The following is a 21,338-nucleotide window of genomic DNA, read 5'->3' on the forward strand; positions in this document are numbered from 1 at the left end:
TGAGATTCCTTGAGTATTTTAAGTTCAACTGGCTGAGGGAGAACTAAGAAGGTATATTTGTTTAGCAAATGAACTACTTACATAAGTCACGATTGTAATTATTTCAGCATCTTTTTAGATAGTAAACTCTAAGCATGTGTGTTCATCTTTTCGAGCTAACACTGTGTAAAAGTTGGCTCCCTGGATCTATCCTGTTCTGGAGTTTTAAGCTGCCCATTGATTTTTCTTGAAACCTGAAGCCAGAAGACTTGTAGCCGTTTAGATCCAAACTCTATTTTCTGTTGGAACTGCTGTTTTTATGGATGCTGTTTTAAAGAATCTGTTTCTCCCACCAAAAGTGTATTAGCAGCTTTTGAGCACAGGAGCAAGACTTACTCATTTTTGTATCCTCAGTGTTGAGCATAGAATCTGCATATAGAAGATAGTATGTTTAAATCTTTGTTGAATTCCCGCATGCCAAAACAAACAAAACTGTGGTAACAGCAGTTTTGTCAGTAGCCAGAGTTTTAAATAAGCTAGAATCAGCAAGAGAGGTTTCTACTGGGAACCAAAGCTCGGGAATATACATGTTTTCTCTTTTTAAAAACATTATCAAAACTGAAAAAAATATATAATTAAAAAATTATAAACACCAAAGTCATACTACCCCCTCTAGGTGATCACAGTATTATTGACATCGAGTGATCTCACTCTCAGTGTTTTTCTGTGTACGCATTTGTGGAGATTGATCTCACAGTGTACATCTCCTTTGCAGAAAACATGCCTGTCTCCCTGTAGGTGGTCCCCGTGGAGTGAGGTGATATGGTAGTGTAGGAAAAGCGTGGGGCTTTCCATTGTAGTGTCGGGATCAAATTTTCACTTAGTTTCTCTGTGACCTTAGGGAGGTAATTTCATTACTCTGGCCTCAAGCTCTTCATCTGTGAGTGGTGACAACATCAAGCTCTGCAACACTGTTGTGAGGATTGAGATAAAAATGGGCACTGGCTCGTAGTGAGTAGTCAGTACATTGTTTTGTATTTTATTTACTCATGTTGTTTTGACTTTTGTTTTTTAGTGAACAACAGGACTGTGAAATTGCTCAGGAAATCCAGGAAAAGCTGGCTATTGAGGCAGAGAGACGACGCATTCAGGAGAAGAAGGATGAGGTTGGTTAATGCCCCTACACCCAATGGAGGAAGGACTGCTCAGCTCTGGACCAGTTCCTTTCTGTGTTCCTGGGCTCAGTATATGGCTGCTGCATGGGCAACAGAACTCTCCGCTTTTGGGTGCATAGTCCAAGCATTGGCCTCCGTAGACCATTGTTTATTGCCCACCGATCAGTTGCATGTGGTGAAATCTGAAAACATGATAAATTAGTTTCCTAGGGCTGCATAACAGATTACCACAGACATGGTGATTTAAAACAAAAATTTATTCTCTCTCAGTTTTGGAGGCTAGAAATTGAAATCAGGATGTTGGCAGGGCTATGCTGGCTATTGGGAAAGATCTTTCTTTGGCATGTTCTAGCTTCTGGTGGCTCCTGACAGTCTTTGGCATTCCTCGGCTCGTCGCTGCATCACTTCAGTCTCTCCCTCCATTGTCATGTGGCTTTCTTCCCTGTATCTTTGTGTCCTCCTGTTTTCTTTTAAGGACATCGTCTTTAGATTGAGGACCTACCCCAAGCAAATGTGACTCCTCTTAACTAATTATACCTGCAAAGACCTTATTTCTAAATAAGGTCACATTACGAGGTCCTTGTTAGAAATGAACTTTTAGGGGACTCTATTCAACCCAATACAGGATGTCTGTCTATATAGTATTCCCACAACTTGAATGTGAGCAGAACTTAAGTATGGCCTGAGCGGGGGTCAGGAGCAGTCATTGCTCTCTCTTTTTTGTTAATTGTTTCACTTCCCTATGACACGCTGACTCAAAGCACTGATCTGTTTGATTCTGTATATATTTTTAAATTGTATTGTTTTTAAAGTCAAAAATGACTAAAATTAGCAATAGTATTTGTTTTTAAGATTTGAATATACAACTATTACCTGCATTTGTGTTGTTTTCTGTATTTGTTAGTTTCTTTTCACTTTGTATTGATTGAGTGTCTGCCTTCTTTCATACCTATTATACTATTCTCGGCCACTATCTTGATTTATAATAAGGAAGAAAACGATTTATCATTTTTAAAAATATAATGGTCATATGATTTATTATATAATTATAAATACTTTGTAGGGTTAAAAGGGGGCACTATTAATAATTTACATAAACTGGGATTGTCCGCAGCTAACTGGCACATATGATTGCCCTATTAAGTAGATATGGGCAGGGTCACCTGTATAGTAGTCTGTACACACTGCTACTCTCACTGAGCCATCCTGGTTCCCATAGAACTGTTTGTTCATTGACAGATGAGTATGAGGCACTCACTGTATTGAGTGTATTTAGCTGTGTCTTTAAGAAATAAACCACGATTCTGTGGTTATCCGAACTGGAAGTAGGAATTAGGGATTGCCTCCTATCCTTCCTGTTATCAGCACAGGAGCTCTTTCTTCCAGCAAAATGTGTTCCTTCTCTATAGTCAAGACTTTGCTTTGGGAATGAAACTGGGAACTGAAAGAAGTTATTATATTTTGTAGACAGGAAAGCTTCTTTTTAAAAATAACAGAGTAATGGTTGGCTCCTGATAAATGCTACTGGTGTCCTGTGATTTTCCTCCTCACCCCTGCCTCATTCATGGACAAATGATTACAAGGAGAAACCAAAACACTTTCTTTTAGGCATGTAGAATCTAAGTAGCAATCTCAATAAATAACCCCGTGGTAATACTATATAAAGTAAGCAGTATAGTGACAAAGTCCATTTTTCAGATATAGAAGTTGACTTGAAGAAGAAAGTGACTGGTCCCACGCTATAATAAGGTGCCAGAGAAATGGTTGTACATACAATACAGATTTGACTGACAGCTTCTGACTTAGTTATATTGTGACATAACAAAAAACATGTAGATTTTGAAGTTAACTGCCCTGCGTTTGAATCTTAGCTGTTTAGCTTTTAGCCTTGAGTTTCAGTATCTTTCTTAAACGTGTAGAAACTTAGGTTCTATATTGGAGAAATCATGATAGTTATGCATAATTTAAAGAGCTGTTACGAGGTTTAAATGAGATCGTGTACAAAGATACATACTAACTTAATAATTGCTCTTTTTGCTTTCTTGTAAGGTGTTTTTCTCACAATTCTACTCTTTATAACAACTCAGATTTCTCTTGTAGGGATATGTGATAAGTTAGTGGAGGTATGTGATAAGAGAGTGGGACAAATATATAGGCTTAGTATATTCCAACATGCTGAGGTTTGAGGTATCTTCAGGAGTTTTCTTGCCCTTCAAGGCCTCTCACCACTACCTTGCATTCCCCACTATTTGACCTACTGAAATGTTTCTCCTGCCCCTGGACAGCGGAGAGGTTAAATGAGAAACCCAGTTGTGGAGATTTAGCGAGGCTGGCCTTTAAAAACCCCATTCAGACTTTTTGAGTTTTCAACTGGTGCCTTAGATTAGAAGGAGGTTACTGTGCAAAGATATTCTTTTATGGTAGAAAAATATGACTCTCAGCTTACAGGTATGTTGTTAATATTAAATGAACAAAATTTGCATTAATAAAGTTTGTCCTTGAAAGATGTATGATAATGCTAATTTGTTTGTTTTCATCCAAGCTGGCTCACACAGGAGACTGAGACAGTAGTGCTCATTTTCCTGCCAAATATTCCAAAAGCCTTGCCTGTTAGTCATGAACTGTCTTAATTTGTCTCTCTCTCTCTCTCTCTGTCTCTCCCCTCCCCCGCCCCCCTTTTTTACTTCCCTGTCGAGTCTGCTTAGCTAATGAGTTTTTATTCAACAGCAGGGATGTGGAAAATTCCTCTCTGGATTTTCACCCAAATATCTTTTAGAATTTTGGGGGTCAACTTTCTTGGGTACTTTATAATCCCCTAAAACAACCAGATGTGGAATTCAAAGCCCCTTTACTCTTGATACAGATTTTTTTTTTCCTGAACAACATTGTGTAGGAGAATTAAGAGTTATACAACTTTGTGGGTGAATCAGCATGTCTAGCTTTGTTCCAATATAATTTTATTATGATTTTAACAGATCACAGATGAAGGAAAGTAGCATTTCCTTTCAGGGAGACAGCTGTTGAAAAGTTTAAAAAAAAAAAGGAAAGGAAAAAAATCTTTTGTATTTTTATCAGCACTGTGGCCTCTCCCCTCTTTCCTTCCCTCTCCCTTGCCCCCTCTTTTCTCTCTTTACTCCTCCCTCCCTCCCTACTTTCCTTCTTTCTTCCTTTCTTAAAAACTGTTAACAATGTCTTAAATATAGTATCCGCATGTGTTTCTAGGTGCCCTGTTGAAAGGGCTTCTAGCCTTTGGGAATACCATACTGTATGAGTTTGTGATTAGTACAGTGGACTAATTTCACTGGGATCCCTCTCTTGATCACAACATAAGCATTTGTCAGTGACCTTTAATAAAACTAAGGAGTGTGTATTTAGTTCATTTAACTTAGTTATTCTTAAGTAAAACTCTTAAGTAAGAGAGAAAGTGTGTGTGTATCTATCTGTATGTGTATGTGTGAGATGAGAGAGAGAGAGAGAGAGAGAGAGAGAGAGAGAGAGACTATCCATAGAAATACATATGTGTGTCTTTGAACTTAGGTTTGTACTTAGACAGACATGAGCAGAACAAGGATGATGGGCCAGGTATAGAAGGTCACCAGGATGGAAAGCCCCCGGTGCCTAGCAATGAGCAAAACTGGGAAAACAAAGACCTCACCCCCCAGGGTAACCTTTCCTCCCCTAGCATATCGCTGGTCATCTGGTTTAGTCCCACTGACCTTTCATATTGCTGGTCATTCGGTATGGAACCCCCTGACCTTTCCTTCCCTGGCATGTTGCTAGTTATGAGGGTTAGACCCCCTTAGAGGAGGAATAAGGGGATGGGAAAATAGCCCTTAATCATTAAGCCCCCAAGACAGTGAGGTTCTGACCCACATCAAGTACATGTAGACCTCAGTTGTGTTTCAGATCGAGGCCCAGAAAAGCAGCAAAACCAGAAAGCGACCCCACAGGCTGACCTCAGGACCAGCTGCACTGGATAATGACACCCTGTCTTGGTGCCAACCAGTGAGTGGAGACCATGACCCTGAAAGGACACACCTAGAAAGCTGATGAATATTCTGTTGGGATCCTCCCCTGAGACCTCTCATAAAACCTCTGCCCTTAAAGGCCCTTAGGACAGAGGACCCAGATGACTGTCCCCCACCAGGAGCATACCCTAGTCTTTCTCCTCTCTTCACCTCTTTCTCCTACCCCAGGCATGTCACCTTTATCCTTCGCATTCCTAAGGCCTAAATGCCGTACTTTTGCCTCTGTAACTGGTTTCCTAAGACCATTGCTTGTACCACTCACTTCCACCTCTGTGACTTTCCAGATAAACTTTCTCTTATTGAGTCTTGGCTCTGAATTCTTTCCTAGCCAGAGCTCAAATACCATGGTTGCTGAACCCAGGTCTGGTCTGACCCAACCGGTCTAATACCTGTTGCCATTCTCACAACCAACAAGTCCAAATGTATGTGGCTATTAGAGAGAAACTTCTTTTTTTTTCTTAAGTAAACAACATAGCCAACCATGTTATGAAAAGTCTGGCACTAGTCTAGCAATTTAAAATCATTTATAATATAGACTGCTCAGGAATAAACTTAGTAACTAATTTACATTAAAATTAATTGAGTGTGAACCATGCTACTTTTTTTCATAGAATTTTTTAACTGATTAGAATTCCATGTTCTAGAAGAATTTTTATATAAGTTGGTGATATTTAGAGAATAGCTCAAATAGTAATACATTTTAGTTACTAAAATTGTTTCCTATGTTTTGGTACTAAAAATAAGTTAATATATATATGGCAAGAAAGGGATAGTGAATGGGAAACTCTAGCTAAGAAAAAGTCTTCTCTGTTTTTATCCTATTTATACTGACATTTTTGCATCCATAGAATTGGAATGATCTTTTTTTCCTAGTATTATATAGTAACCCTGTTGGGATTATACCTACTATGAGGTCCCTACGGAGTTAGATAGTAAAGTTATTGCTAGTTGGTAAAAAATTTAGCAATCTAATGGAATGGCTTTCTTTTTTTTCTTTCTTCTTTCTGACAGTCATTTGACTGTCATGACTTTAGATCCCTTTACGTTGTTGTTATACCCAAGATTTCCCCAGAGAGAAATAACCCTGATATGAAATCATATAAACCATAAAAATACTTAAGGAATCCAACACCGTGGTTCAGTAATTTGTCAAGTGCTTGAGAAAAATATGCCAGGCTCCTGTGGTCTCCAACGCACCCTGCTTGAATTAATGCCTCTCTTAGGGCACTCATCTTTGTACATCTTACATTATGTAATTATTTGCTTCTAATACTTGATAGATAAGGACTTTCAGGATAGTGACCATGTCTTGTTTCTCTACAGGCTTCTAACCATGTTTGGCCCAGTGAAGGTGTTCAGCAAATCTTTGTTTTCATTAAAATGACTTTCCTTAACATTCTAGATATTTTTTACTATGCCCTTTCTTATGCTCACAGCTTCAGATTTTCCATTTGGGTGACTTGGATAATAAAAAGGGGAGAGATGAGATATAATGGTAAATTGTCATTCCAATAAATGGCTTGGCCAGAAAGACTTCTATATCACAGTTATTCTATATGTGTTAGTCCAAAGTAAGTCTACCTGATGAATATGATTAATTAAAAAAATAAACTGATGAACAAAATAGATCCAGAGACATAGAAGCATGGAGCAAACTGTTGAATCTCAGAGGAAAGGTAGGGGTGGGAGGGTGGATGATGAAGGCTTGGGGAAGAGTGGGTATGGGTTGGAGGGGATCAGTGGGGAAACAAAAAGGGACATCTGTAATCCTTTCAAGCAAAAAAGATAATTTTTAAAAAATCATGGAAAATTACTTCAGAAAGGCTTATGAGTTATTTTAGCTTTTCTCCCAAGTTATGTTTTATGGAACACTAATTCTATAAGGTTTATATTTTTATGTAAAAAAAGAAAAGGTTTCTGCCACAAGTAAATTTAGAAATTCATGAATTATAGGAAGATAACAGGTCTCTTTTATCAAAGTTTTAAAATATCCTAATGTTCATTTTTTTTTTTTTTTGAGACATGGTTCTTTTTAAAAAAATTTATTTTATTGTTTTTTTAAAGAGAGGAAAGGAGAGGGATAGAGAGTTAGAAACATCGATGAGAGAGAAACAAACATCGATCAGCTGCCTCCTGCACACTCCCCACTGGGGATGTGCCTGCAACCAAGGTACATGCCCTTGACCGGAACTGAACCTGGGACCCTTCAGTCCACAGGCCGACGCTCTATCCACTGAGCCAAACCGGTTAGGGCCTAATGCTCATTTTAAAGAGTTAGCTATAATACCTGCTTCCCATGGAATGCTTTGAGTTTTTTTTTAGGAGATCCTTTTGAGTCCTCTGTTTTTAGGAACAGAGCTTGGGAAATCCTGTTCTAGATTAACCTTTAACAGGAAGAAGCTGAAGACCAAGGAGGTTATTGATGTCCACGGTGACTAAGCTGCATCCAAGCATTGTGACTAATAGTTGCCATTGTAAGCTTGTTTCAGGGGAAATTTTTTATATTGAAATCACCCAGTTGAACTCATTGCACAGTAATAATGTTGGAAAGCAGCGGGGAGAATTGACTTAAGCTAAACCACCGTTATATTAAAGCAGTTATTTTCCATTGACTTTTATTCTTTCACTCCACAAGCTTAGGTAATCTTTGTTCTTACTGGGTAGAATCTTACTCAGAGAGCTGAGAGCTTCAAAAAGGAAAAGGTGTGGGTGCTAAGGTGCATGAGACATTATGATTACTTTTTTTCTACCTGATTAACATCACTTCTTTTGCCTAGCTAATGTGTTGTGATAAAGGGGCATCATCCTTGTTTCTCTCCTGAGTTTTCACACTGAGAAAGCAGCTTATTGCTATGCATTTATTGCTATGTATTTATACTATGTTCATTAGTAGGAAAGCAATTATAAGTTGTCTGTGGAATGTAGTTTAATAATTTATGCTGACATTTGGAGCTGATAATTATTCTTTATATTTTTTACTCGGTTATAGCAAGAGAAATTTTTTGTTTTCTGTAAAGTAAACCACTTAGGAAAATGTAGTGTTGGGTGCTTAATAAACATGACGACTTACGAAATTGTTAGCATTTTTCCCTACTTCTGAAGCAAAAAGTTTAGGGATTTTGGAAATTCTATAACACATACTAATTTGGGGAGAACAAGTTGTCTGTCCCACCACTGTATTGTCCTGATTGACATATTGCTTTGTAAGGCATCAAATGTAATAAACCTGGCACGGCAGCTGGTACCTGGTAATACTCAGAGATTTATTAAAATGATACCTAAAGAATTCAAGATATTTGACTTTAAGATTGAGTAGTTCAAGCTCTTCATTGTATAGATAAAGAAGCCCAAAGAAACTCATATTAGTAGTTAGTATTTCTTTCACAGTATCTCTGGAACATCTCTGGCTTGAACTGGAAGGAAAAAGGAAATCATCTTAACTTTCAGACTTAGGGAGCATTTTCCATCAAAGTGTTAGAAATTCAGATTTCTTTACATGAAAATTATGTGTAAGTAGGATTGTGGTTTTTACCTCTCACTCTGAGTAGCAACATTTTGTGAGTGCACACTCAAGTGTCTGACACTATAACATGGACTTTTATATAGATTTATGAGAATCTTCCAGAGTAGGTAGCACTCAAAGGCAATATGTTAACAGTGTATTTATAACTTTGAATTTAGGCATTATTTAATATAAAGTCAGATTTATAAGCCTATTTTGGTGAATATTAAATATTGAGTATCTGGATAATCATTGCTAATTTATCTAGCCTCAGCATCCAACTTACTTCTACACTGATGTGTGAAAAAAAATTATTTAGATGGAATGTTTTTGGGTCTTCCAGTCTTACTATATTTTTCATTTTGACTTTCTCAGAAAGTTGCAAAAGGAAGAATAGTAATTGATTCTTCAAAATTTACACTAACATTTAGGCACTTCTGTATTTGTTCTTATAAATACAAAGAAATAAGCACCTCAAACTACCCTTGTTATTACTATTTGTATGAGCCTTTAAGAGTCTGGTGACAGCTATGGACCTTTTCTTCAAGAAAGTATACACACCAAAGTTTATGGGTTATTTTATAGGGCTTTCATAGAAATAATCTTCAGATTCAGAACACTGTCACTTTTCAGCTCAAAACATTTAGTAACCCTTCATTTATTACGTTATCTACTCCAGACTTCTTAAGATTGTCTGCAAGGAATGCCTGTGATTCAGCCTCAGACTATTTTTTCTAGCCTTACCTTTCTCTGCAACACTCCACATTCTAATGGGACTATTGATCATTCTGTAGAATAATATCCATTAAGACATTTATAATTTTGCTGATAATGCTCTCTCTTATTACTTTGCCTATTGGAATCCAGTTCTTTGTTCAAAACTAAACACAGATGCAAAGACTTGCACTAATTCCTTTAAGGCAGTGGTTCTCAACCTTTTTAATGCCACGACCCTTTAATACAGTTCCTCATGTTGTGGTGACCCCCAACCATAAAAATTATTTTTGTTGCTACTTTATAACTGTAATTTTGCTACTGTTAATGAATCGTAATGTAAAATATCTGTGTTTTCCGATGGTCTTATATTTTTATCCTTCTTTTGAGGTTTTATAATTTACTTGTATTGTAGTTATTTGTATACACCTTTCTTTTTTAGGGAGATGGTAATATTTTGGGGACAGGGTTAGAATGTTGTTCATCATCCAGTAATTGCTTAAATCTTGCCTGGAGATGAAGTAGAGGGGAGACAGGAGGAAGACTGTTTTCTCTTCTTCAGTTAAGGCAGCGGTACTCGAATGCAGAGCTCAATCAGGATCAGCCAAAAACTCTGAACATTAAATTATAAATACAATTGATAAAGTTTTATAGGTTACTACATCATTCCCCACCCAGACTTGCTGAATCATTGTCTTGGGAAAAGGGCTCACAAATATGAATTTTTGTTGTATAGCCAACTTTTGGTATACTAGCTTTGAATATCTTCAGATTAAGTTTAAATTTTAATTTAAAAAAATACCTTTCTCTGTTATCTGGATCTTGTGTCTCTCCTGTTGAGCATTCATCTGTGCTATTTAAATTGCTTGAGTTTAACACCAGAGAGTCTGCAGAACTATAGACAGAGCCCACCTACAAAAGCTTAGCAGTGGAGTGTGGAATCATTGACCTGTGGGGTCATTGTATGGAGTTCATTCATGCTTTGCTAATATTTATTTTCATTCTCTCTGTATTTGCAGGACATAGCTCGCCATTTGCAAGAAAAGGAGTTACAGGAAGAGAAAAAGCGAAAGAAACACTTCCCAGAATCCTCTGGAGCCAATGCTTATGGAGAGAGTTACTATTATGAAGATGGAGGTAACATTGCCTACATCATGACCTACTCTATCCTTAGATTCAAAGCTTTTTTCCCCCATTCCTCTTGTCTTTTAAACATAAGCCAATGGTGACAAATTAAAATTTATGATTCTCTGTTCATTCTTTTGCTCTTGATGCTTTCTTTGCTATTCGATTACCACATAGAAAACTTTCTGGGGGAAGGAAGTCCCTTCGAAGTTTCTCTTTCTAGTGCCTGTGTTTGCAGTGTGGTGGTGGGCAGTTTCGGTGGTGGTGGCTCTTCACCTTCAGTGTGTTGGGAAACGAGTATTTGCAGGTTATTGCTCAGTCCTTTTTAAAGATCTGTCAAAGGAAAGATATTTCCTATAGCTTCTAGTATGAGTGTTTATTGTAGTTCAGCTCAGAGGCCATACTTAGGATAACAAATAATAAAATCTAAAGGCTGCTTCTAGGAGTAAAGATTTAAGTTTGATGGTTTTAAAGACCCTTGCAAATTAATTATCAGTTGCTTCTCTATAATTTCATTAAGAAAGGTAAGTGGGTGTTTGCTTTTGATGAGTAGAATGAAAGGAATGTATATGCAGATGATGGAATTATCACAGTTTAGGTGCATCTTGCTCAGTCACATTGTTCCTCTAGATTGATCATAATCAGTAGAGCTCAGCCCTATGGCGTAATTAGTAAGCAGGTTGATTCTCCATTTATTGCTTGCTGTGTTCTTCTTCCATATGTAAAGTGCCCAGCTCTTTTAGGATACCCATTTTTCTTACACTGATTTTTCTAATGCAGACATGTAGTACATCATTTAAAAAGAAACATTATGGCCCATGTTGTGCTATACTAGAGACCAGAGGTAAAGAGTTACTCTTTAGACTTAATTAAAATCTTAGGAATGTGTTTTTATTTTGTTTTTACTTTTAATTCTACTCTGGAGGCATGTGCACTGCAAATAAAAATAACTACTTTAAACTTTTAAGTCTATAAAAACAATTAGGATGGCAATGAGTATACTAAAATATTAATTTTAGTCTCTCTCTTAAAACCTTATACTAACTTGAATTGGAACTCAAACCTGGTTGTTTTGATCACAGTACCCTCATCCTGATTCATATCAGATGTTAAGAATTCAGTGGATTTTCAGGGATATCTAAAAGTTAAATAAACAACAAAAAACACTATCCTATATGTACCTTAAGTGCTTTTGTAAACTTATAGAGAGTGGCATATATGCCACTTGGGGGATTGGGAATGTGAAGTAGTGACCTCCTTAGCATATGCTTGTAAATGTTGGAATTCGTCTTCAGTTGTGTTGTTGTTGAGAGATTATGTATTGCTGAGCATGTGATCCTTATTTATATGCCTCTGAGTTAGACCCAAGTTGAAATCAGAGAAATCACATTACAATTCAGTTTGTATTTACTAAGTGGTCCTTATGTTCTTTGCAGTGGTCCTTTCCCAACACATAAGAGATAATTCTTTCATTGTACTTCTCTGTCTTTGTGTATATAATTTTTGCCTTACTTACATAATAATCACAGTATATTATTACAAAAGCTTTCAGCTGTATTTTACTTAAAATTTAATAAATGAATCTTTTAAAAATGATCATTTATAAATTTTATGCAAATTTATAATTATACCAATATCTGTCAGATTTATATCAACTGAAATGGTATATCTTATTGTGAATCCATGTTTTTCTTTCAAAGCCACTTACTTACTAGTATTGCAGGAATATTAGTGATATTTTTTAAGTTATGGTCTTTGGAATCATACGATCTAAGGAAGTTATCTATTATAATCACTCTAAGCCTTTTTATCATTTGTAAAAGGATTATAATAGTACATTCTTCTCATGGATGTTGAGAAGATCAAATAATGCAATTTTGGTGAAGACAAACTCTCAAGTACTATTGTTTATATAGTTATGTGTGTATAACAAAGTACTTCTTATATCTAGACAAATATCTTATTTTGAAAGACAAACATGGAGACACCAAAAATGTGTGTGTGTGTGTGTGTGTATATATATATATATATATATACATATGCATGTATATGTATATATTAGATATAAGGAAGTTAATTATATTTGCCAAATAACTTGGTCTTAAGAAATATACAAGTCTCAGTCCTTAACTGGATGGGTTTTTAAAGGATCCAGATTCCTCAACCCCTGTCTTTTTTCCCCCCCCCATATTTAAAGACGTCACAGCAAATTAAGCAATAAATATTTTTATCCCATCAACTCTGAAAATGTAGTGACTGTTCTGCTTTCCTTCTTGTAACACATTTCCCTACTAATTAGTAAAACTACTAATATCATTTAACGTTTGAGAAAGAACTTAAAAACACCAACAACAAAATAGTCATAGCCTCAAAAATCCATGTTGAAAACAAAACCCTTCTTGTTTCTTTTGGCCTTAAAGGCGGACTTCACTCATGCAGCTGTCTTTGGAAACACTGGTATTAACACTGCAAGTCATTGTTCCCTGGATGTGGTCATCATTCAAATAGCTGTCTGTATTATATTAATTCACAGCAATAGTCAATTGGTTCTTTCTCAGTTGTCAAGATACACTTAAAATAAGTGTTTGGTTAAAAGAGTAGGTACTATTTTTTTTTTTTAATTACAGAGTAATTGTTCTGTTTCACTTTTGCTGTTATGTAAAAAATAAATTTAACTATAAATTCTGAAGATAAGTACTTTTACTGACTTTTCAAAAGATCTTAATTTAGATGTCATCTTTGAAGCAAATTTTCTTCTTAAGTTCAAGAAGTAGTTCGAAATGTTTGAGAAGCTTATGGCATCAATGATGCATTTACCATATATCTTTCCTTCCTCTATTCCTTTATTAGATTAACAATAACAAACCTAAAAAAAACAACAACAACAACAACAATAAAAAACCCCCACCAAAAACACAATAAAACCTAGAAACTAAAAAATGTATAGTTCTTTATTTCCTTTATATCCTGTCAACTTAGGATAGCTGTTTCAAATGCAATTCAGCAAATGGCTAATTCCAGCTCTCTTTGCAATTTTCCATGGAATTAGGATCTCCTTTTATTATTTTGAAAATGTATTATTGGCTTAGAAATGTTAAAATAAATACACTCTTGCAAAGTGCATATTAATATACTTCCTTTGTTTCTATACTATACTTGTGCCTAAGTGAGACCCAACAAAAACACCTATCTATTTTGCTGCTTTTAAACATGGTGTTAAACTTAGGGACTTGTATGTTTAGCACATACTGTATTTTTATATGAATAATATAGAATCATAAAGTTTTAAAAATGAATTTAGGAAATTACTATTTTTTTGTGTATTCCATGATGGCATCTCTTTTTAATTTTTTTCTCTGCCGTAATTCAAGTAGATTGGCAGCAGAATTATCCAAAGATAACAGGGTCATTGAATCACTTAAAATTTTCTTCTACTTCATCCTCTTTCACAGTGAACTCTATGTCTGGGAATGTTTGCTTTGGCCACCTAAGGGGAAAGGATAGAGGAATACTAAAATCCATGGATCATTTCTCTGAACTACATGGAAACTATCAACATTCTGATCTTGATTTATTGTTATTTCCAAGAAGAATATTTGAAAGCTTCTGACTGGAATCACGCAGCTTAGTTTTTTCTGTTTTATGAGATTTCCTCAACTCCCATTTCCCCCCAAATACAGTTCCAAATTAGTTTTATAAGTATAATTTAACATTTAATGGCTGTAATTTCTGTTTTTGGCAAATATTAAAGTACTTTGTTAACTCTTCCTAATCATGATCAAGATCTTTCAGATTTATTTTACTTGATTTAATTAATTAATTACTTTATTTATTTTACCTCTTTGGCTATATACCCAGAATCCTTCCAGTAGATGCCCATCCCCTACTTTCAGTTTGTTAAGTTGAAAAAGTGGTCCTCTCCATTTTAAAACAGGTTAGGTTTGGATCCTGTCTCACCTGTACAGTGAGTTCATAATCTGATTAAGTTAACCTGCATTTCTGTTTCCACATTCCTCTACCTCCACTCAGACCAGCCACGGTCAAGGAGGGCAAGGGAATTGGGTTCTGGATTCTCAAGGTCCTATAAACTCCAAAGTGATGAAAAGACTGTGAGAAAGGAGAAACCCAGACATCCACCGGAGAACTGGGAAGAACTGGAAGAGCATCGTGTATCTGAGAAGTCTCTGTCCTCTAGCTCATGCAAAGTGAGGGATGATCCCCAAATTATCACTGAGCTGTGTGAAAGGAAATGGTCTGGCCATGAGAGGCCCCGGAGACCTCTTCTTCCCAAGATCAGCGGTGAAGTGTTTCTGAGCACGGAATCTGATGACCAGGAGGCTAGCAGTAGCCATCGGACTCGGAACTGGGAAAAACATTCCAGACACAAAGACAGGCTTTCACCAAAGTCTTCTCCAAAATCAGGGGTTCACTGCAAGGAGGCTGCTTACGGGAGGGAGCGTGGGCAAGGGGAGCGCAGAGAGCGGAAGCACAGGCCCAGGACTCCTCCCTTCTCAGAGAGTGAGGAGCAGCTCCACCTCCATGACACAGGTAATAAAGGACATTGTGGCAAGGCCTGGTATTGTGTATACGTATAAGCTGATGTATTTAATAAGCATATCAAGCAACCTATTCTTATGAAATAAACCTGGAGCCAGATTTTACATAAGGTATTTCCTTAATCTCAAGTAAGCAGGAAGAAGAAAAATATTGGTGACTTTCCGTTTCTGTCTTCGGTTACTGAGAGAGTTACCCGGTCCTTCCAGACTGCAATGGAGGTGCCCATCCCAGCCAGATACAGTTCCTCCCTTGACAAGATCCTACATCCGAGATTCAGATACCAAAGCAAAGCTCCCGAATTTCTGGTTTTACTTCGGTGAACCCAGAAGATCTGGTGCCATTGCCTTCATAACATTTGCCTAACTATAAGGCCAATGGGGCTGGAGGTTCTAGATTTTCTTGCCCTTACCTTTCCCATCTGTAAAGCGAGAGATTGGATAGGCAGTCTCTTATGACACTGGAGACAATTGTGTACTTAAAATTTGAAAATCCTTGCCTTAGGTTCCTTTCTACGCCTAATGTTCTTCAACCCTAACTCTATAGTTGTTCTGAGGTGCCAATATCAGGTAAGTTCCTGGTGCAGGTGCTTCACTTTATTGCACTTCACAGATGTTGCATTTTTTACAAATTGAAGGCAAGACCCTCCTCCAGCAAAACGGTTATGACTCACTATATTGCCACACTCGCTCTATTGTGGGGTCCAGAACCAAATCTGCAATATCTCCAAGGCACACATGCACTTTTATAGGAATGAAGAGAATGTTAGATTTAAGCTTTCCATTTCTGGCATCTCTGAGATTTTACTCTTAAGTCCATCATTGATACAGTGAAGGTTCTCTTTATTTATGTCTGTAAACCTTGCGGCTACAACACTGTAAGTCATAGCACTGCTCTATCTGGTAGTAGACCATGCTAACCTCCCTGGATCTATTTTACTCTTACTGAAGTTTTTTAGAAATGCTAGGGTTATTGGGAAAGGAGTACCAAGGAGGCATCTCTTCTTGTTTTCTTCTTTAGCGTTTGCCCAGCCAACCTCTACTTCTGATCTGGAAACTGGTTTTGATGTTGCAGATTCAGGTTGATTTAGTTGCTGCTTTCTATCAGGTTAATCCTTTAAGTTGTTAAAGTACTTGGTCAAAAAGAAAATGAAAATTCAGTTCAGCAAGCCATACTGATACCTGTCACAGATATTCTTGCCTCAGGCTTTGTGTTTGGGGGCTTATGCTTAGATCTGAGTATTGGAGGGTTAATAATGAAGGCAAAACTATGGCTTTGTAAACAGCAATTGCAAATTAGATATACTTTGAACAGTGAGCTATGGGGAGCATAGAGGAGGAAGTGATATATTCTATCTGGAGTAGGCTTTATGAGTGAAGATTTAGAAAGACATGTTGGAGTCCTAAAGGTTTGGGGGAGGAGCGGTGATTACACCAACCCTATATTTTTGATTCTATGAATCTGACCTTATAAGTGTGCTCCGAGGGCTGGTTAACTTTTATGGTGTTTAGTTATACTTGAGGATATGTTAAACAGACTTAGGAAAGGTGAAACTGATATAAACCTAGACACTGAATCACAGACCCAACTATTGGAGTTATAGGTAAATGTTTATTTTTATTTATTTTTTTTATTTTGCCAGCACAGGGGTTTAAAAATCAATATGGCTGGGCAGGTACTAACATGGCTACTAACATAGGTGCTGTGTCTGTCATTTTGTATTCAATTTAATTTACAGATTTTACCCTCTAGGCTAGTTTTTCCAAATCCTCTGGAATAGGTCAGAGGATTACATTAAAATATAGTTACTAGGCACAGGTGTCTATTCTTAGTTATTAGCATTAATAACTTTCCTCATAATTAATAATGAGGAAACTAGCAGCATGACAAATAGCTTGTTCTAAGTAAGCATTTGCAGGACCAGATTTTACAGAGTCGGTTGAAAAGGGAATGCAAAATAAAATTGCTAAATTAAATATAAAATGGGTTAACCTTCTCAAGGCTAGCAGGGTAACTTTTCCATTTAGCTGTTAAAATCATGTCAGCCTGTTAATTTTCTGCAGGTTAACCTTCAACCTCTCAGGGTCATAAAATTCTGCACCTTTCTGCTATGACATTCCCCAAGTGTCAGACTGGCTTATTACAAAATATTCTTGCATTATATTAAAGAATCTGTCATCATTGGTTTACCTTGTTCCTAGCAGAATTTATTTAAAGTTTTATTTTTGTTTACTAAGAAAGGGTCTTATGTCTTTACTAGGGGCCCAGTGCACGAAATTTGTGCACTGGGGGCCGGGGGTCCCTCAGCCCAACCTGCCCCCTCTCACATACTGGGAGCCCTCAGGGGATGTTCTACTGACGGCTTAGGCCCGCGCCCCACAGAGAGCGTACCTAAGCCGCAGTCTGGCCTCCCTTTGTGGGAGGCAACCGGGCTGGTCAGGGGAAGGCACCAGACCCATCACCCCACTGCTGCAGCCACTGCCAGTCACCGCAGCCACCAAGGTGTTTTCATCAACACGACTCCAGTCCCTTCACCAAGAAAAAATGACAACTTTCTTTAGGCATTTTCAAGATGTGTCTTTCATAGGATATGGATTTCTTTATTTTTTATCCTCACCTGAGGGTATGTTTCCATTGACTTTTAGAGAATGTGGAAGAGAAAGGGAAAGACAGAGAGAAACACTTTGATTGGTTGCCTCCTGCATAAGCCCTGATCTGGGCCCCGGCCAGAGAGGAGCCTGCAACCTAGGTACATTCCTTTGATCAGAATCAAACCCAGACCCTGCTGTCTGCAGGCTGAGGCATTATCCACTGAGTCAAACTGGCTAGGGCAGGATATATGACATTTCTTAGCCCTCCAGCAGTGGACCTTCATTTTTTTCTCCAGAAGTGGTGGAAAAACCCTAGACCACCTTTTTGGATTCTTATTACCCAGGTTACTAAGAATATTACCAGTGGCATACAGGAAGTTTAGCCAATGTGCAGTCGGAAAAGGTGTTTCCTCTATAGTTCACACCAATGGAGAGCTGGGCCCTGCCCAGGCCTAAAGCCTCTGGCCGAATCTTTAGGCCTGGGCAGGCCTCTCTAGCTCCCTCTGATCAACCGGTTCAGCCCCTGCCCAGGCCTGCCCGAAAGCCTCTTGGGCAGGAGCGGACCCCCTGCGATTGATTGTAGGGAGCTGGGGGTCCGCTCCTGCCCAGGCTAAAAGCAGACCCCAGGCTCCCTGCCCAGGTGATCAAATTGCAGGGGGTCCGCTGGTGTACCAGGCCGAAGCAACCCCCAGCTCCCTGCAATCAATAGCAGAGGGTCCGCTCGTGCACCAGGCCAAAAGCCTCCGGTGGGGGCTTTTTGGCCTGGTGCCGGAGTGGACACCCAGCTCCCGGCTTTCGATGGCAGGGGAGCTGGGTGTCCGCTTGTGCACCCGGCCAAAAGCCCCCGGCGGAGGCTTTTGGCCTGGAGCCAGAGCGTACACCCAGCTCCCCGCTTTCAATGGCAGGGGAGCTGGCCCTGATTTCGATGGCAGGGGGTCCGCTTGCCACGCCTACCATCCAATCAGAGCGAGGAGCTGGGTGTCTGCCACGCCCACCATCCATCCAAAACTGGGAGCTGGGTGTCTGCTCCAGCTTCAGGCCAAAAGCCTCCGGCGGAAACTTTCGGTCTGGTGCCAGAGCGGACCCCAGCTCCCTGCAATCCGTCACAGGGGGTCAGCTCAGGGTGCCTATGTATGCAAATTAACCGCCATCTTGGTCGGGTTTATTTGCATACTTGCTCTGATTGGATGGTGGGTGTGGTGTGGCTGGTGGGCGTGGCTTGGGCGTAGCAAAGGTGCGGTCAATTTGCATATTACTGTTTTATTAGGTAGGATACTGGAGAATGATAAACAGAAAACAAACAAAAAACAAGCAAAATTAAATTAAGAAATGAATGTGGAACTATTGAAAGTGAGTTTTCAAAATACATTTAGGCTACTAAAATGAGGACAGCCTTTCTGTTAGTTTTCTTCAATTAACTGTGCTTTTAAATTTTTTAAAGCGTTCCTGTTTTCTGTAATGACAGCCTTAGACTGCACTGGCTGAAGTTCCAGAAATTATTCTGGGCTATGGAAATTTTCTACTAATGAGACATGCAAGTTCCAGTGTATAGCAAGAGATCAAATAAACTCTTTCCCACTATATATTTGGTGCTTAGGGAGATATCACCTCAAATTCTAACTATTTTTATTGAGGTATAGTTGACATATAACATTATACTAGTTTCAGATGTACAACATAATGATTTGATATTTGTATATATTGTGAAATGGTTACCACAGAAGTCTAGTTAACATCTATCAACACATACAGCTACAATTTTTTCTGAGTGTGATAAGAACTTTTAAGATCTGCTCACTTAGCAACTTTCTAATATGCAATACTAGGGGCCCAGTGCAGGAATTCGTGCACCTTGAAAGGAACTGTGGGTCGCAAGACTGCAGTGGGCACGGGGCGGGTCTCCGCCCATTCTCCGTGCCCCTGCCCGGCCCCTCCCACCATGGCCCCTGGTCCCCTGTCTGCCGGCAGCCCCACTCCCACCACCACTGCTCCCATGTACTGATAGCGCTGGCCCCGCTCACACCCACTGACGGCGCAGAGCAATTGGGCTGGCGCCAGCAGCAGGTGCAAGCGGGGCCGGCCCTGGCAGCAGGTGCAAGCGCCGGGCAGGACTGCGGTGTGCAAGAGCAAAGATTTTTCAGTAAACACCAGAGGCTCGCCCTCATGACAGCGACCAGCATCCTGCCTTGGTCTGGCACCCCCACTCACCTGCTCCACCATCCTGCCGCAGCCGATGCCCACCATGTTCCACTCTCTGCTGCCTGCTGCCGACGCCCGCCATGTTCCGCGTGCACCCCCTGTGACTGGTTGTTCAGTTGTTCAGTTGTTCCGCCGTTCAGTCTGTTTGCATATTAGCCTTTTATTATATAGGATAGTATTATTAACTGTAATCAACATGCTGTATATTAAATTTCTATGACTTAGTTTTTTTTATAACTGGAAATCTGTACCTTTTGACCCCCTCATGAGATTGCCTCTTTTGCCCCTAACCCCATCCCCACCTCTGGCAACCACCAATAAGTATTTTGTATCTATGAGCACATTTTTTTTCCTTAGTTTTTACATAAAAATGAAATCATATGGTGTTTGTCTCTCTCTGACTTGTTTCAGTTAGCATGATGCCCTCAAAGCCTATTGGTGTTGTTGCAAATAAGATTTCATTTTTTATGGCTCAGTAATATTCCATTACACACTAGAGGCCCAATGCATGAAATTCATGCATGGGGGTGGGGAGTGTGTGTGTCCCTCAGCCCAGTCTGCACCCTCTCCAATCTGGGACACCTCGAGGGTGCCCGATCCCCTAAACGGGCAGTCAGACATCCCTCTCACAATCCAGGACTGCTGGCTCCCAACTGATCGCCTGCCTGCCTGCGTGATTGCCCCTAACTGCTTCTGCCTGCCAGCCTGATCACCCCCTAACCACTCCCCTGCCAGCCTAATCAACGCCTAACTGCTCCCTTGCCGGCCTGATTGCCCCTAACTGCCCTCTCCTGCCAGCATGGTCACCCCTAACTTCCCTCCCTTGCAGGCCTGGTTCCCCTCAACTGCCCTCCCCTGCAGGGCTGGTCGCCCCCAACTGCCCTCCCCTGCAGGCCTGGGCCCCCACAACTGCCCTCCCCTGCAGGCCTGGTCACCCCCAACTGCCCTCCCCTGCAGGCCTAGGTTCCTCCCAACTGCCCTCCCCTGCTGGCCTGATCACCCACAACTGCCCTTCCCTGCTGGCCATCTTGTGGTGGCCATCTTTGACCACATGGGGGGGCCATCTTGTGTGTTACAGTGATGGTCAATTTGCATATTACCTCTTTATTTTATAGGATAGACATGAGCCAAAAATGACATTTTGGTCACAGGCTATATATATGATGATGGTCCTATTAGAATACAATGGAGCTGAAAATTCCCTATTGGCTAGTGACATCATAGCCATCTCAGTGTCAGAGCCACAAGGCACCTGTTTGTGGTGATGTTGGTGTAAACAAACCTGAGCTGCCAATCTTATAAAAGTACTAGAGGCCTGGTGCATGAAATTTATGCATTGGGAGGGGCGGGGTCCTGGGAGCTCTTGGGATGTCCAACTGATGGGGAGTGGGCCTAAGCTGTTAGTCGGACATCCTTAGCACTGGTGCAGAGGCGGGAGAAGCTCCTGCCACCGCTGCTGCGCTGGCAAGCC

The 21,338-nt window shown here is 39.6% G+C and overlaps 1 protein-coding gene across 2 annotated transcripts in view; it reads left to right on the forward strand.

Annotated features, from left to right (window-relative positions):
* The window catches only part of CCDC50 (coiled-coil domain containing 50), a 73,405-nt gene that overhangs the window by 34,308 nt on the left and 17,759 nt on the right, over window positions 1–21,338 (forward strand). Inside the window, exons 4-6 of one of the 2 annotated variants that reach the window (XM_028160702.2) lie at window positions 1,055–1,145; window positions 10,418–10,535; window positions 14,553–15,071. In XM_028160702.2, coding sequence (XP_028016503.2) covers window positions 1,055–1,145; window positions 10,418–10,535; window positions 14,553–15,071 — 728 coding nt within the window. The remainder of the gene's footprint in view (window positions 1–1,054; window positions 1,146–10,417; window positions 10,536–14,552; window positions 15,072–21,338) is intronic. The other variant, XM_028160705.2, reaches the window with a different exon arrangement.

This window comes from Eptesicus fuscus, chromosome 3 (genome assembly GCF_027574615.1).
Source record: "Eptesicus fuscus isolate TK198812 chromosome 3, DD_ASM_mEF_20220401, whole genome shotgun sequence".
Taxonomy (NCBI): domain Eukaryota; kingdom Metazoa; phylum Chordata; class Mammalia; order Chiroptera; family Vespertilionidae; genus Eptesicus; species Eptesicus fuscus.